This window comes from Neopsephotus bourkii, unplaced genomic scaffold (genome assembly GCF_033783945.1).
Source record: "Neopsephotus bourkii isolate Nb327-2 ecotype Australia unplaced genomic scaffold, CSIRO-AGI_Nbou_v1 NB_1634, whole genome shotgun sequence".
Classification (NCBI taxonomy): Eukaryota; Metazoa; Chordata; class Aves; order Psittaciformes; family Psittacidae; genus Neopsephotus; species Neopsephotus bourkii.
This window is the reverse complement of record NW_026902109.1, coordinates 3902337-3917869: the sequence shown is the minus strand read 5'-3', so window position 1 is coordinate 3917869 and position 15533 is coordinate 3902337. Positions and strand designations below refer to the sequence as shown.

Sequence of the window (15533 nt, the reverse complement as noted above, 5' to 3'; positions counted from 1 at the left end):
TTCTATTTTAATTTGTGTGCCATACGTAATCGGTACAATCTGCATTTGTTGCATACGATGTACATACTTTCTTCTCCCTTTTGTAAAGATACCTGTTTACTTACGTAGTTTCTGTCTTTTGTAAATGACAGCTAATGCAAATAATAAACCATAAATTCACTTACACATCGTCTTTCCATTCGGGGATGGGTTTTGGTTAATATCCTAAGGCAATCACGCCATCTGCTGTTTGCCAGTCAGACCCAGCCGTGACGGAACGAGGTGGCAGTTTCAACCAGCTCGGCAGAGGGTCAGAAGTCTCAAACATACTGTTATCACTAGTGCTATGAAAGCAGACAGCCCCAGTTAGTGCCTGTGCTAAGGGGAAGGCAGCAATATCAGCCGAGCTCTGGTACTGGACACTGGGGAACCTGCATATCAATAAGAGAGCCTAAACCCCTCCATTTTATCAATAGCATTATTGGAGCTCTTTCTTAAGATATAAATTAATCAACCATAAAACACAAAGCTACACAAATTGAGCGGCTGAAAGAGTGAGGGCAGAGAGGACAAAGCCAAGATATCAGGTCGTGATTATCAGCTTTGTCTTTCTTATACTGTCTTTCCTCAAAATTGACAGAATCAATAAGGTGGTGTCTGTCTACCCCAAAACCCAAGAGTTAACAGCTATTTGCTAAGGGATCATATCTAAGGTAAAATGTTCACTCTGTTTCTGAGCTAATCCCCTGCTAATAGGGGAGGTGGTGGAGGGGAACAAATCGAATAGCTGAGCCTTTGGTGAGTGCATCTGGGGATAACAGAACCTGTCCTGTTGGCTTGGTTTTAGCAAGGCATGATAATACAGGGGGAAGGTGACTTTGGTTTCAATTGCCATGACAGCGATTATGATAATTGCACTATACCCCACAGTGATATATTCCTCTCATCTAATGTTAGGTATCGGAAACCTAGACATCTGCATTGGAGCAAGTTTCCCCTGGCTCCTTTTGCAGCCAAAGGGGAGAAGTGGGCAGCCCCAGGAGCATCAGTCTCTCCCTCCCCACTCTGCTTAGAGACTGATACTTACTCTTCTCCTGTATGTGTAGGTTTGTGCCTGTGTTAGCCCAGAGGGAACACATGCACTGACACAGTGGTAACTCCTTGAAATGAAAGTGATTTGCTGAAAAACCTTTAGCTCTTGAGCTGCCAGACAGGAAAAGTGCATGCCTCCCTCCTGATCTCCTCTGGGTACACATATCATGAGGCAAAATCCCCAAGGAGCTGAATGTGACTGATGCATTATGTTAGGCAGAAAAATGACCATGTTTGTTTGCTCCAACTATGAAAGGTGGATGTATTTGAAACATGTAATTTCTACAATTCTATAGGGCTGTAAGGTCACTCTTGCTTTGTAAAACTGATGGCTCCTGGATGTGTCCTGTTGTTCCCTGGGAGAGTAGTAAAATTTTGCACTTGTGCAATAAATAGATGTTTTGGAGGTTTGCTGAGTACTACCTCAGACAAACATGAGACCCGGAGCTAGGCTTATTTCAATGCAGCTTCCTTATTTATAGGTCACATTTAGAGATTTTCAGTTATTCCTGTCCTTCCCCCTCCAAGGACTGTCATGAGCAGGAAAATAAAGTCTGTTATTTTAATGATGCAAATTACCTGTTTTAAATCAAATCCAGGAACAATTGTGAAAGCAGACAAAAAAGCAGGGCTGTCCTATGAAATTTCTCTGGAAAGAACTTGGAGCTTAATGGTCCCATCCATAAAGACAGTGAGCTTGTAAATCTCACAGAGAAAGGAAAGGTGTGTTACAGCTCCAAACTATACCAAAGAGCATAACTGCAACGGGACAAAGACCTTTACTAGCACAGGGAAAACTGATCACACATAACTACACAAGATCCCATTGCAACAGTGTGAGAAGTGGGAAATGTGATTTAGTTTTGTGAGTGAGATGCCAGTTTGCTAAGAAAGTATCCTGCAGTACAGATCTGGAGTGATCTGTAGCAGAGTGACTTGATCAAATGGTGCAATGACACCGTGTTATGTATTTGCTCCTCCAACAAAGAAATGTAGTTCTACACAATGCCAAAACCAAAACATGACTGCATCAGAAGCCTCCCAGGCACCTGCTGGGATGTGTCACTTTCTGCACGAAAAGACTGCTACAGTAAACCCAAACATTTTGTTGCTAATAGTTTGCTACAAGAAATTCACACGTGTTACAGAGACAAGAGGCTTTTCTGCCCCTTAGATTGGCAGTGTTTGGTTACCATATTAATCTGTGGCCAAATGGCATCACTCACAAATGTATTGCTTTATCCATGCAACTTTCCTTAAACTCAGATTCTGACATAGGGTTTTTTTACTAGTTAATAGTCAAATCTGCAGTCCCTTCGAGGCACAGAGCCCCAAGAGAATCAGCTGTGTCCTTACCACCCCTCAGCTTCCCCAGCTACAAGTGCTGACTTGTTTAATTCTTCAGGAAAGCCATCCCACGTGTGACTGCCACACCAGTTCTCCCTGTACGTTACTCGGTTTTGGTTACTGTTTCACAGCTGAGGGGAGGAATTTCTCAACACAATGTTGTTTTCTGGGTTCCCTTATTCTTTTTTTTTCTTTTTTTTCTGTGATGCTGACAAGACTTGTAAATCTCCATTGACAAAAAAAGGACATGATTATTGTGACTAAACATGATTACTCAAATATTTGTCTTAAATGACCATTTTTACATGAATGACTAAGAAATAATTGAATCAAGAGAATGATCTCTGCAGCCTCCATTGATGTGTTTAAGGGTAAGTAGCAAAGATTAAAACACTCCTTTTTAAACCATAAGGATGAAAACACTGGGGGTTTTAAGCTAATAAGCAGCATTTATCTTCTAGAATCACTGGCGTTTGGACAGGAAAGACCTCTCTCCTTGTTTATGTGTTAGGTAATCTGTGACCTTTGAAGACAGCTCAACCATCAGTCTACCTCAAACACAATGTCAGAATCTGACACAAAGACGTGTAATTCTGAAGTATAGGGGATGATCTAATTTTAAAAATACTACTATAAGGGAGTTCTCCAAAAAGGTAGGATTTAGCTTTTCTGGCTTCTTTAAGAAGAAAAGCTCACTGTACACAACCTACTAGCATAGTAGCTCCACAAACAGTATAGAGGAGGGATTAAAAAATAGCTTGGGGGCAGGGGCGGTGTCAATACAGAAATATGGAATATTTGCAAAACTCTGCTATTACATCTGTTATTTACTGACACAATATACACACACATCAACTTTGATTGTATTAGGTTATCCTAATGACATGACAACGCTTACACTGATTTGATAAAATTCCTGGATTATATATGCCCTTAAAATAGAGCTTTCAGAGTACTTGACATTACTGTACTGCCAGGACCACCCTGGATGCCTGCCAGCGTAAGCAAGAGCAAAGCTGTATCTCTTGGTTCTGAAGCTATGAAATATTCATTACAATGTTTGAGACTTAACAGCTTCTGCCCAAAAGTGCGAGTGCCATAAACAGGCTGTTTTTTCCAATAGCTGGAGAATTAGTCAGTCTATAAATGCTCCATCAATAGCTATGTTGTTTGTTTTGACAGACTAACAGATTGTATTTGCACTTGGAAGTCAACTGGCAGATGGTCTCTGCACAACCTAGCGAGGGCAGGCTTCGCTCCTGCTGATTTGGAAAAGCTCTCTTCTAATCCAGCATCACAAGTTTTTGTTCTGAAGAGCTAGTTAGTTAGTAACGATTCTTCCCTAAACAACTGGATTGAAGGGGCCAGAGCATACAGCTAGTGGGACCTATCTTGGACCTCCAGTCATCTTCTGCGTTACAGGATTTGCAAAGATAGCCACCCTGCCAGTTCTCACCATGTGGTTTAGGTGACCTACTGCTCATCGCTTTTCCATTGCAGCCTTAGTGTTCAGCACTAAACTTGGAGCTGGAGAGAAAAACCCGTGTATCTTGGTGGTTCTAAACATGCAGTTACTGCAGAACAACTCACATGGGTATCTCTCTGAATCCTGCCTTACTCTAATCTCTTCTACTCAAAAATTGTTTATTCTTGTGTGACAAAGCAACTCAGAATCTTCCAGAAACAATATAGCAATATAAAGCATGCATGTAATGCTGTTAACATGTAGCTTAAGATAAGCTGTATCCACTGGAGGAAGAAACAATGAGATAGAATTTACAGCTGGACAATTAAAAAACACAAAGGCAGGAAAATTGGTATTAAAATTCAGACCTCTATGATTGACTTGAAAAAAGGCGGTACACTATGGTCTTTGCACTCCTCCTCTCTCACATTTGTCCAGCACTCCTGTTTCCTTCAGTCTCCTCCAGCGGGAAGGCCAAGATATGATTTGTGCATCGGTGGTGATTCCTTGGCCATTGCAAGGGCAGAGAAGCATCTGGGTTTTCTCCATCCCAGTGTTGCTTCCCTGAACACACATTCTTCCCAAGCAGCAATAACAAACAGCAGAAACCAGCTGCAGGAGATCCCTTCTCTCATAGCTGCTCTACTGAATTAGATTCTTGTTTGAAGGAACATAAAATCTGCGTTAGGAGGCCACAGCCCCATATTCACTGGATGAGGTAAGCCTCTTAGAAACCTGTGACATTTGATGACCACGTTACATGAAAGTCAAATGTGAAGAGGAGGCCCACCCTTATACCAGTTCATTTCACCTGATCCATCTGAACGGCATATACCTATGTGGTGGATGTGAAAACCACAAAATTAAAGCTGGAAATATGCCTGAATGGAACTGTTGCCTGTAAACAGATAAATGATCTTGTAAACAGAATGAGTTGTTCTAATGCTGAAAGTTTGTCTCACATACAAGACAATTTCTTTCCTTTAAAGACCTGCTACATGTTTGTGTTGTTAACATACAACTATTTGATGTCAATCTGAAACAAACTGGGAATACTCTCAGAAATTTATGATGCTTATTTTGTCTCATCTCAAACTATTTTTAATTACAAAGCTATGCACCACAGGCATAACTGTTCAGATTATTGGATGCAATTAGTTGTATCTGGAAACAGAAAAATGTAAATGCTCTCCTCCTTTTCACAGGGCTTTTACATCGTCTTTCATTTTTATGCTTAGTACTTAAAAATCTTCTTTATATTCCTCCTACCCTCCCAATATGGTTCAATACACTTACGTTCTACAGATATCTTTTTTCCTTTCTAAGTTCAAAGTGTTAACAGGGAAGATCCAAGTAAGACTTCTCCTTGCATGTAAAATAATTCAAACCATGCACGTGAGCTTTTCTCCTATGGTTTCAAAGCATTTTGACCTGCTTTCAAAAAGAAGTGGGGAAGAGAATAGACTGTAAAGCATTAATCCACCGAAGTACATTATATCTCTTACTCACTGAATGGATTGCTTAAAACCAAAGTATCTTTATTTCCATTTTAAGTGACAGTCAAAATACAGCCATGTTTAGTGAAATCCTTTACCCAGGCTTACAGAGCAGCTGAGGAAGCCATAGGTCCTCAGTTCATGCCCTCTTTCTCTGGGATATAATGCAGTCCACAATTAACACAATCTGAATAAATTCTTTATTGCTTTTTTTCCCCCACCAAATGCAATTCCATACAGACATAAAAGTTTATTTTGGCAAAGCCAAAAACAAACTCCAGGAAGCCAGTGAATCTTTGTGACTTTTTTCTGCAGTGACAAAGGGAAAGCTGAAAGCATGGATGCCTCTTTATCGCTCTGGTCTGTTGTTCCCAGACACCCTCCTGAACACTGCATGTGAGTTCTGCTGATCCGGGTTAATATTCTATCTCCCAGTGCATTAGAGCAGCCCCCAGATATTTTTCAAGTGAAACGAGTGCAGTGATGCAAAATGCTTGTATAGGAATGACGATATAAACCCACTTGCATGTAAAAATATCCCTGAGATCAGTTTAAGAGGTGTAGCCCTGCGCTCTTCGGTTTGCATCAGTCTGCATCACATATTTGGCGCTGCCAACGAACAAGCTGTGAGACTCGTAATACAATCACTTACTGTGTGTTTTGGAGCTCAAGCTCTTGAATCCGTGCAACTGTGGGGAAAACAAAAACCACCTCAGCTTTCATTTCGAAAGAAAGTTAAGTTTGCAGCCCTCCTGGCTGAGTTGAAAAGCTTGTGACCGCCTTAAACGCTCCAATGCAACAAGACACAAAGAGCTGTCAGTACTCTTTGTTACGGTCGTTTTAAGCCAGTTCGGGGATGCTGGAACACTTGGATTAAAAGCACCGCACCAAGAAGCGTAAGTCACCTTGCCTTGGGATATAAGGATAGGCACCTCCCTTCCTAACAAAAAACAGGGAGGGTGTGCGGAGGGCACCTCAAAACCTATCCCTGCGCATCAGCCCAAGCTAGGACCCCCTGGAAACCTCTGCGACTCCTAACTCCTTCACCCTGTGAGGAGAAGGACGGCAAATCACGCATTTTCCCTTTATGTTCCCGAGCACCGCAAGCCCCGCAGCTCCAGCGGACCGGGGTCGGGGGAGCCCTTTCTTTGCTGGGCGTGCGGGTGGGGGGGGCGGCGATGGAGGAGGCGGGGAGGGGGTGCCTGTGGGAAGGCGGCAGCAGCAGCAGCCCTGGGGCCCGGGCAAGGAGGAGCGGCACGATGTCTGGGAGGGCGGCAGCGATAGGGGGGTTGTTGCAGGCCCGGGCTGCAGTGACTCCTCCTAGAGGCGGTATGCGGAGCAGGAGGAAACCCCTTCCACCCCCCTCTAGAAGAGCTGCCGCCATCTCCATTGAAACATACAATACGGGAGGAGAGCCGGAGGCTGAGGCGGAGCGAGGGTGGCGGGCGGGGGGTGGGGGAGACGAAAAGGGGGGAGCGGACTGGGGGCAAGGAGAAAAAGAAGGGGAGAAAAAGGAAAAAGAGGAAGGGAACAGCAGAAGGCGGCGGCGGGTGCCGGCAGGTGAGGGGAGCGGCGGCGCGAGGGGCTCCGGGGTTGCGGCGAGGCCCGCTCTCCTTCCCTCTCCCGGGCGCCCGACCCAAGTCCACCACCACCACCTCCTCCTCCCGTCGCTGCTGCCGTTGTCCGCAACCGCCCGGGCGGCCCCGACCATGGCCGGGCCGGAAGCAGCGCCGGGGCCGCTGTGAGGCGCAGGGGGCGCTGGGGGGAGGGGGCGGTGTGCGGCCCTGGGGAGGGACCGCCGCGGGACGCGAGACGACTGCGCGCGCGGGGGCCGTCCCCAGGGGGGCGGGGAGGTGGGGACGCGAGGCCTTCCCGCGGCCTCCGTTCCTCCCCCTTCGCCCCGCAGCCAGGCGGAGCCGCGGCGCTTCCTGTTCCGGGAACGCGCTCCCAGACGGCCCCCGCCACCCCTCACAGGCAGCGGCCAAGCCTCCGCGGCGGCGGAACCGAGCCTGCTGACGGGAGGATGATGGGGGGGTGGGGGAAGGAGCGTTTGCGCGGGAAAGCCAACGGCCACTCCCCCCCCCCGCCTCCGCCACGCCTTAAGGGCGCCTGCGCGGCCGGCTACGGAGCGCGCACGCGGCACGGCCGCGCGTGCCAGCCCCTTCGCCGTCGCTCACCGCCTGCCTCCCAATCAGCGCGCTCCCTCCTAGCCAGCGGGCAGGCGGGGTTGGCAAGGTGGCCAATCAGCGGGAGGAGCGGGGCGGGGCGGGGCGGTGCCAGCCGAGGTCGGGTCGCGCTCCCGGCCTAGAGGGCTGGTGGGGGGGGGTGGTGGCTCGGGTGTCTGAGGAGTGGGTGTTCCCTGGCAACGGCCGTTTGCCTCAGCGGGCGGCACCGGGCTGCCGGCACGGCACGGCACGGCACAGCGGGCTGCATGGGCTTGAAGCGGCTCTAACCGGAGCCCGGTGGGGACCGGGTGGGCCCCCGCGAGCTCAGTAACTCTCAGGAAGGTAAAAAGAAGAGTCGGTGTGTGAACCGTGCTGTGCCACCTGGGAGACAGCTCCCGCTGTGTGTGAGGGGAAGATACCTCTGCGAAGACACCCGGGTTTTTCGGGCTTTAGGGTGCCCGTGAAGCTTCTTGCAGTGGGGACACACTCTGTGTCTTTCGGTTTGGAGTAGGTTAAGTCCAGGAGACATACTGCTTGGCCGCTTGTGCTGTGTGTGCACATTGGTTGTGCCGTACCAGTTCATTCGGATAACAGGGTTTGCTTCAGCTTTTCTGAGTTATTTTCACAACGTGGCTTTCGAGTATGAATGCACAGTCAAAGTTGGCACCTAGATGCAATGTCTTTGGGTTACCTGTGAACTCCTAGCTGTTCATATAGATCTTAGGATGGAGATGAGGTAAGTGCAGGCATGCTGATAGTCTTGCATGTCCTTGACTTCAGCCTTTGCCTGCTGAGTTCAAGTCTCCTCAGTATTTGGAAGTTCACATTTCCAGATGCCAAGCACGTGTGAATCATCTGGAAATGATGTCCGAGGCATAACTGGTGAATAAACTTGGTAGAAATAGTTCTAGTACAAAGCCTTGGGAAGACGAGGGGTGTTGGTTCTGTGGACCAGGCCACCAAGGCTGGTATCCAGTCATGCCCAAGCGTTTCAGCCTGTCGGAGCTTCGCGTGTAGCTCCTCCCAGTGCAGTTACCACTTCTGAACCTCTGGTTGTGGGAGGGAGGGCGCTTGTCACACTGTGCAAAATTCCCTCTGCCAAATTACATTGTAGCTACCTGTAAGGTACAGCAGGTTAAGCTGCCATGCCAGCTGATTGCCATGCCAGACTGGCTACCATAGCTCAAATAGTGAGAACTGGTTACTAGTGTGCATTTGGCAGTTGGTGTAGCTGTTACCTTAGCTTGCCTCTGTGGTGTGTCTGTTCTGGGATGGGAAGAGGAACAGCCTGAATTTACTTTTCTTCTCCAGTGTTGCAGCAGTTTTGGTTCTTTGACCATTTTTTATGATTTTATTTTGAGAAAAATTTAGGTTTGATTTATCTGAGGCATTCTGTACCATGCTGAACTTTCTGATATGCATTCATGCTTTCTTGCTAGACCTTAACATATTAATATCTGAAATTGTTTTCTGGCCAGCTTTTCAAGTTCAGTCTCACTTGGAGGCTGCAATCTGTTTCTGTCTGCAAGTTGCTCTTAGTTCCCTGAAAATTATGTGCCTTTGCTGCGTAAACATGATTCTGAGATTTTGCTCTTCTGCATATCCGTGTAGGAAGGACTGGAAAGGGATTTTAAGGTTGCTTTGGTAAAGCTTGATCCATTTGGATGTGATGTGGGATGCAAATTGCACAATGGTGAAAGGAGTATCCCAGGGCAGTCTGTTGTGTCGTTGTCCATGTGGAGCAGTTACTACCCTCTGCTGATGGTGGTGGGGGAAGGAAATGGAGTGGTAGTGTCTGTGATGAAGAGACCCTCCAAGTGTCCAAAGCAGACTGCCTGAGAGAGGTGAGGAGGTAAACCTCTTTTCCACCAGGCAGAGAGAAAATGTTTCTGGATTCTTTGGGATCTGAAGATGGTACAGCTCAACAGAGGAAAGCCCAGCTTGCAAAAGTCTACCCTATTTTCATGCTATTGTAGAGAGCTTTGTGAGATCTGGTAGCTACTAAATCCCCCATAGCAACACAGAGATGTTGGAGTCATGGCAGAGTAGGAGTGTGCCGTGACCAATTAAGAGGTTGGAAAAGTTAATTGCTTTAAATTGCTCGAGCCTCATGATGTCATGGTAGCCAGATATAGATGCAGTTCTACAGCACAGCAAGGATGGACTTCTCATAAATGGCATGGCTCTGTTTTTTAACAGAGGCTGTAGTTTCTAAGGGCAAACTTGGAGATGATGAATCAGATAGCAGTGAGGGAACTAATGTGAGTAGGTTCAGGTGCTTTTCAGCTGATAAACCTTTGGAGCTTAGCTGTGTCACCCAAAGAGAACGGTTAGGACAACAGTGATCAGCTTGTAGCTCTTCAGCTGTTGGCAGCTTTGGAGCAGTTCAGGTGAGTGCAAGTATGTAACTGTGTCAGGGCTGAGCTGATGTCCTTCCTCCAAAGTAAACCAAATCCCTGCCTGTGGGAGGAATGATTCAGCAGGATCTGAACCCCTGGGCCTTGCTGCAGACCACGTATAGCTCTTCTGTTCAAGAGAACTTGGAGATCCCAAAGACTGACAGTCACCTGAGCTTAGTGTCTGCCGTTCAAGGTGGCTAGTGTAGATAGCTGGCAACCCCAGTGTACCATGTTTATTTGGCCAGGTCTACAGGAGCTGTGTTTTAATAGGTGTGACTCTGCCATAGCTTGGCTTTCTACCAAGAATTGCCTCCCACAGCGCTCAAGATGAGGCAAGAACACGCTGTTGTGTATATGAATCCCGAGTACACCCTGGTCCACGTGAGTTGCAAAGAAGAGAAAGAGTGGTAGCAGAGTTTTGAAACTTCTTCTGTAATTAGGTTCTCACATAATTCTGCAAACATACCTGATCCGTTGCTGCAGTGTGTTTGGAAAAGTGTCTGGGATTCCAGAGGTTGCCTTGGCAGTCGGGGAAAAAAGCTGAGACTTGCTGTGAGAGAGAAGGGAAAAATAAAGGGGTGTACAGGGGTAGAAAGTTCAGTGAGACAACAGAAGTGATTAATTAAACAACAAGTTACATAATGCAATAGCATGCCCCAGAGTGGTGTGCTTAGTTATACAAATATGTTTTGATTCTGTATCACAGAGATCAAGTGCAACTACAGTATTTTCTGTGGAGGTAATCTAATCTCATGATTGCTTTGGGGTTTTTTTTTCCAATTGATTTACAGGCAATTGAGATTTGGTGCTACAGGAGCAAATATATCAGAGGTCAGCTTGATATTATTTTGATACATGGTTTGTTGTAGTATACATACTCCCTGTAGGGATTTCAGCGCTGGACTGAACTCTGGGGTGATGAAACTGCCCTACTGGAATTGCAGGAATCTGATCACAACCTAGTGCATGTGCTTATTAAGTTCCACCTTAAAATGAGTTAATGTTGCACCTATTACTCATGAGAGAAGGCTGTTCCAGAAGTTTGCTCCTCTGATGGCTAGAAACCTAATTCCTAGTCTGCGTTTAGTCATTAATTTGAATGTCAGTTATCACAAACTGAAAAGGACACTTTATAAATGTTAATTGGTAGCTTAATATGAAATTGAAAATTTATAAAGGGTTTATCACAAATTGCAAATTTCATTTAGCAAGAGGGCTGGAAGGAAGGAACCTCAAGAGACTGCCTTGTACAGCCTCCATCCCCAGGCAGATCAAGCCCTGCCTGTGCCATTTCTGACATACATTCTGTAACTGGTTTAAAGTTGTCTTGGTGGGAGTATTCTGGCACCTCCCTGTCTGACCGGTCCCAGTGCTGTGCTTTCCTCCCTGCTGCACAGCTTTTCTAAGAGTCCTGCTCTTCTCCTGTCACTTTCATAGGGATCACTTACTCCCTCCACCTTAGAAGCAGCATCTCTAAAGACTTATTATGTCTCCTTGCTTCTTTTCACCTTTTGATTGTTCTTACTGCCCTCCTTTGGATTCTCATTGCTGTGCATGCCTGAAGTATGATATCTGTGGTTGGACACAGCTCCTCAGTTTAGTGCTGCCTGTCCTCTTGCTTGTACACCTTGATGCAAGGTTTGCCTTTTCACAACAGCTCTTTCCACCTTCCCCTCTGTGCCCCCACACCCTGCCCCCCAACCTGCTGGTCCTAATCAATGGAACTGCTTCCTAGTAATTGCTCTCTGTCCTACACAACTGGTTTCTTCTGTATCAGTGCAGTTAATGGATTGCTTGGGATTTTTTTCCACTTGTGTCTGTTTGAAGTGGCCATTGCCTTTAATCAGCACTTGCAGGTGACAGTTCATGAGCTTTTTTACCACTGCTCATGATTCTAGGCTGGCAGTTTGCAGGAATGGGATGATGAGCAACATCAATTTTGAGGTGTCAGTGTCTGATAGGTTTACTGGTATAATCTTTCCCAACTTTTGTTATCATGCCCAGATGATATATTGCACACAGAAAGAAAACATTATCTGGCTGATGGACCAAGGACACACCAGGGTTTCCCTGAGGCCCTGTGTTGATTTTATTTCCTTGATACCGAAAGTGAAACCAGTGTTCAAGTTAGGTTGTCTTAGTAACCAACCCTTGACTTTGGGTGTTATGGATGAGCTGGTTTCTGGGAATGTCTGGCTTCTTATGGGACAAGTGACACTCTTTGTATATGCACTTGATTTTAATAAGCAGGTTAAGAATGAAACACAGATTTCTGTGTGTTTCTTGGTTGAATGTTGATTGCTCCCAAGGGCTTGCAGGGATGTCAAGCAACTTTTCTCTTTTGTTTTTCTCTCTTTATTTTTTTAAGGCTATTTAAAATGCAAATTATGATAAAATTAGGGTAGGGTAAAAAAAAAAAAGTAGGTAGGGTTTATCTTCTGTGCAAACAGTACAACTTTCTTCACTTAAGAGTTGGCAACAATGTCTGGTTTTCAGCTTTTTTAATGCTGTCCATTGTGCCAGTACTTCTCAGCCGTTTATGACTTGCTAAACTTGACAATCATAATGGAAATCTACCCTGGTGTGATTTGGTTTTGTTTTGGTGAGGCTTTGTGTGTTGGTTTGGGTTTGGTTGTTTTGATTTTTTAAATTCACTTAATGTCCATATTATTTATTATTTTTTATGCACATATATAATCCAAGCCACTTTTCTGTGATACTGCTACCCTGAAAGACCAGTAATTGAAAGTTACAGCAAATGTTCGAGTTAATCCAGCTTTTAATGAATAATGCCTCAGCTTGTACAGGTATTGAGAATGGGTTTGGATTTTTTCTTCTGGAAGAACGAGATAATGTATGAAGCTGTTTCGCACATGCTGAACACCCATCCTGTTTCTTTTTCTTGCAGCTTTCGGATTGGAGCAAGGGGTTACGAATCACCAGCAACTGAAAAGCACAAAGCTGCAAGATGTCAGGCCGAAGTGGGAAGAAGAAAATATCCAAACTCTCACGCTCAAGCAGGGCAGGTGTCATTTTCCCTGTGGGGAGAATGATGCGCTACTTAAAGAAGGGAACATACAAGTACCGGATAGGTGTTGGAGCACCAGTTTACATGGCAGCCGTCATAGAGTACCTAGCAGGTAAACCAGGAACCTGATCCTGGAAGTGCTGATCACACACAAAGAAGCGAGGGATATCCATGGAATGAGATACAAACATGTTCAGCCCTTCTGAAACTCAGGCTCTGCAAGTGCAGCACTGATTTGTTGAAATTCACTTCAGATGCTAAGAAGATAAATTTGCTTCTTGAAGAGGCTGAGGATGGAAATTTTCTCCTTTAGAGGCACCATGCTTGAAAGGATTATATTTTATTGCTTTGCAGAGTGATGAGTCACATCTAGGTAGTTTCCATCCAAGAGAAAACTGATATGAATTAGGCTTTTGATACACCTGGATACAACAAAAGAGCACAAACTCATCTTGTGCACCTGTTGGGCTTTTTAAGTGAGCAAACTCTGTTTCTCTGTCTGCATTTCTCCTTGCAGAACACTGCTAAAAGTGTTACGAAATATGGAGGTTGTTCATTTGGCTTGCCTAAGTATATAAAAGAAGTGTTTCAGGGTTTAAATCTTCCCACATACCCTGAGGTTTCCCTCCCTTTCTGAAATTGACCTCAGAGGAAGGGGCAGATGTCACATGGTGATACGATATACTGCAATATACTGTGATGTATATTGTAATATTTCACTGGCCTGTGATTGATCTTATCTGCTCTGTTTCTGATTTAATTGTGGAAAATAGCATCTTAGCCAACTGTTACAAAGCCCAGTGCAGAGAGGATTCTGGTTCAGGTTATTTAGGCGTTACAGATCAAGACTGAGGTGCATTAGAGAATCAATGAGGAGTCACAAGCCTGGATGAAATTAGCTGAGTAAATTGTGGTTCAGAAGTGTAGTTATTCCAGAGTGGTATGGAAGAAGCTTGCATGGAGCCTGGCTGGCAATGTAGCAGCATGCAGTTTTTATGTAAACATTGCTGTCTTTTTTTTTTTTTTTCAACACATGAAAGCCTGTTCTTGTTACCAGAAAATAAAAAGCACTATTTTCTTTCAAAACCTGAAATAGTGATAATTTCACTATTAAAACTAAAATTCTGACGATGCCTAATAGCATGTCATGGAAACGTCCACGTTTCTGCTGATTAATTGCAGGATGAGAATTGATATTTTTATTTTTCCTTTTTTTTGTGAGGTTACTTCTGGAGTTAGAGTGAGAAAGTATTGCTTATGTGAAAGAAATGCAAACAAAATGTTTAAGATTGCATTTATGTTCACGTCCATCTCCTTCAAGAGCTGAGTCCAGAAAACTAGCTGGTTTTAAAATAAAACACCACTGAAAAGCAGAATCAAAATCCAAGGTGATGTTTCTCCCACTCATTTGATTTTATTGTTTTACTGTGTGAGAAAAAAACATTGATATTAAGTTTATTTGATCATAGAGAAATGTTAGTTCTCAAAGTGGTTTTGGAGAAGACATTTTACTTCATTAAGAACATACATATACTCATATTTGCACAATCCAGTTTCGTACATTAAAAATGAAGTCTTGTAACTGCAGAAGTCTCTCAGTGGAGCTGGTGCAGTTGTGCTGTACTGGGGAAGTCCTTGACTTGCAGAGCTTGCTGCAGTTTGCAACAGGGTGGTGGTGCTCACCTTGCAGTTTGCACCAGATGGCTGCTCAGCAAGTGTGATTCAGGAGGTGCAGGGACTTAAGGGGTAAGATGGAGATGGAGGATTCATCTTGCAGCTCCCCTGTTCTACCACAGTGATTTTTTCATCTTGTTTTTGTTTTGTTTGTTAGGAGTTACCTACAGACTTCGGGATGTTGGGGTGTTGCAAGATGAAAACAATGTTGCATGGGGTTTGGAAACTGCAGTAACTTCTGTAACTGAGTAACATGCTCTAGAGTGACTCTGCTGGCTTTCAGTCTGTAGAGGAATATTATTTTTTTTTCTTTCCCCACTCCACAGGGATCCATAGCATTCAAAGGAGTTTCTAGTGTAAACATTTGTGGATACTTGTTTTGAGCTCTGGCAATTATCGCAAGGTGTAATAATAAATTGTCAACAGCACATCTAGTATGTGCAGCACTTTGGTACTGTAGACTGAGTTATTTTGTAACACACAGTGCAGCATTGTTTACCTGTTATCTGAACTAGAACAATGTATATCTTGGCTTCATGTCTGGCTAGTAAGTGCGGTTTGAATTAAATCATTAATATGGTAAGGGCAGATTATGTGTGGGCCTACACTTTGTTTTAGAGAAAAAGAATGTGTAGTCAACCAGGAAAGCAAATTGCTAGATCTGTGGACTGGGGGCCTGTGTAAATTGTAAGGGAACGCTGTTTTAAGCTGCTTGGCTCAGCACAGAGAGACCCCCATCTTGTCCCAGCCTTGTATATGTTGTAATAGGACGGAGTCATGTTTCTGAACAAACACCTATTGCTTGTGAATAGTGGTCTTTCCAAACCAAAGTTTCTGTGCTCTACCCAGAGTTTTGTTTGAAAAGATTACAAAGGTGGATAGATTAAT

The 15533-nt window shown here is 44.8% G+C and overlaps 1 protein-coding gene and 1 long non-coding RNA gene across 4 annotated transcripts in view; one reads left to right on the top strand and one right to left on the bottom strand.

The window, feature by feature from the left end:
* Positions 1 to 5400: 5400 nt before the first annotated feature.
* On the bottom strand, positions 5401 to 7097 carry LOC133223335 (uncharacterized). The gene is made up of 2 exons (XR_009728529.1): positions 7035 to 7097; positions 5401 to 6068 (listed from the first exon to the last, which is right to left on the bottom strand). It is a non-coding gene; the product is annotated as an uncharacterized LOC133223335 (long non-coding RNA).
* LOC133223331 (core histone macro-H2A.2) overlaps positions 6871 to 15533 on the top strand; it is a 27847-nt gene continuing 19184 nt past the window's right edge. Inside the window, exons 1-2 of one of the 3 annotated variants that reach the window (XM_061373932.1) lie at positions 6871 to 6939; positions 12852 to 13083. In XM_061373932.1, coding sequence (XP_061229916.1) covers positions 12912 to 13083 — 172 coding nt within the window. In that variant the 5' untranslated portion in view covers positions 6871 to 6939; positions 12852 to 12911. Of the gene's footprint in view, positions 6940 to 8849; positions 9935 to 12851; positions 13084 to 15533 lie in introns of those variants that run through there. The other 2 variants (XR_009728527.1, XM_061373931.1) reach the window with 2 other exon arrangements.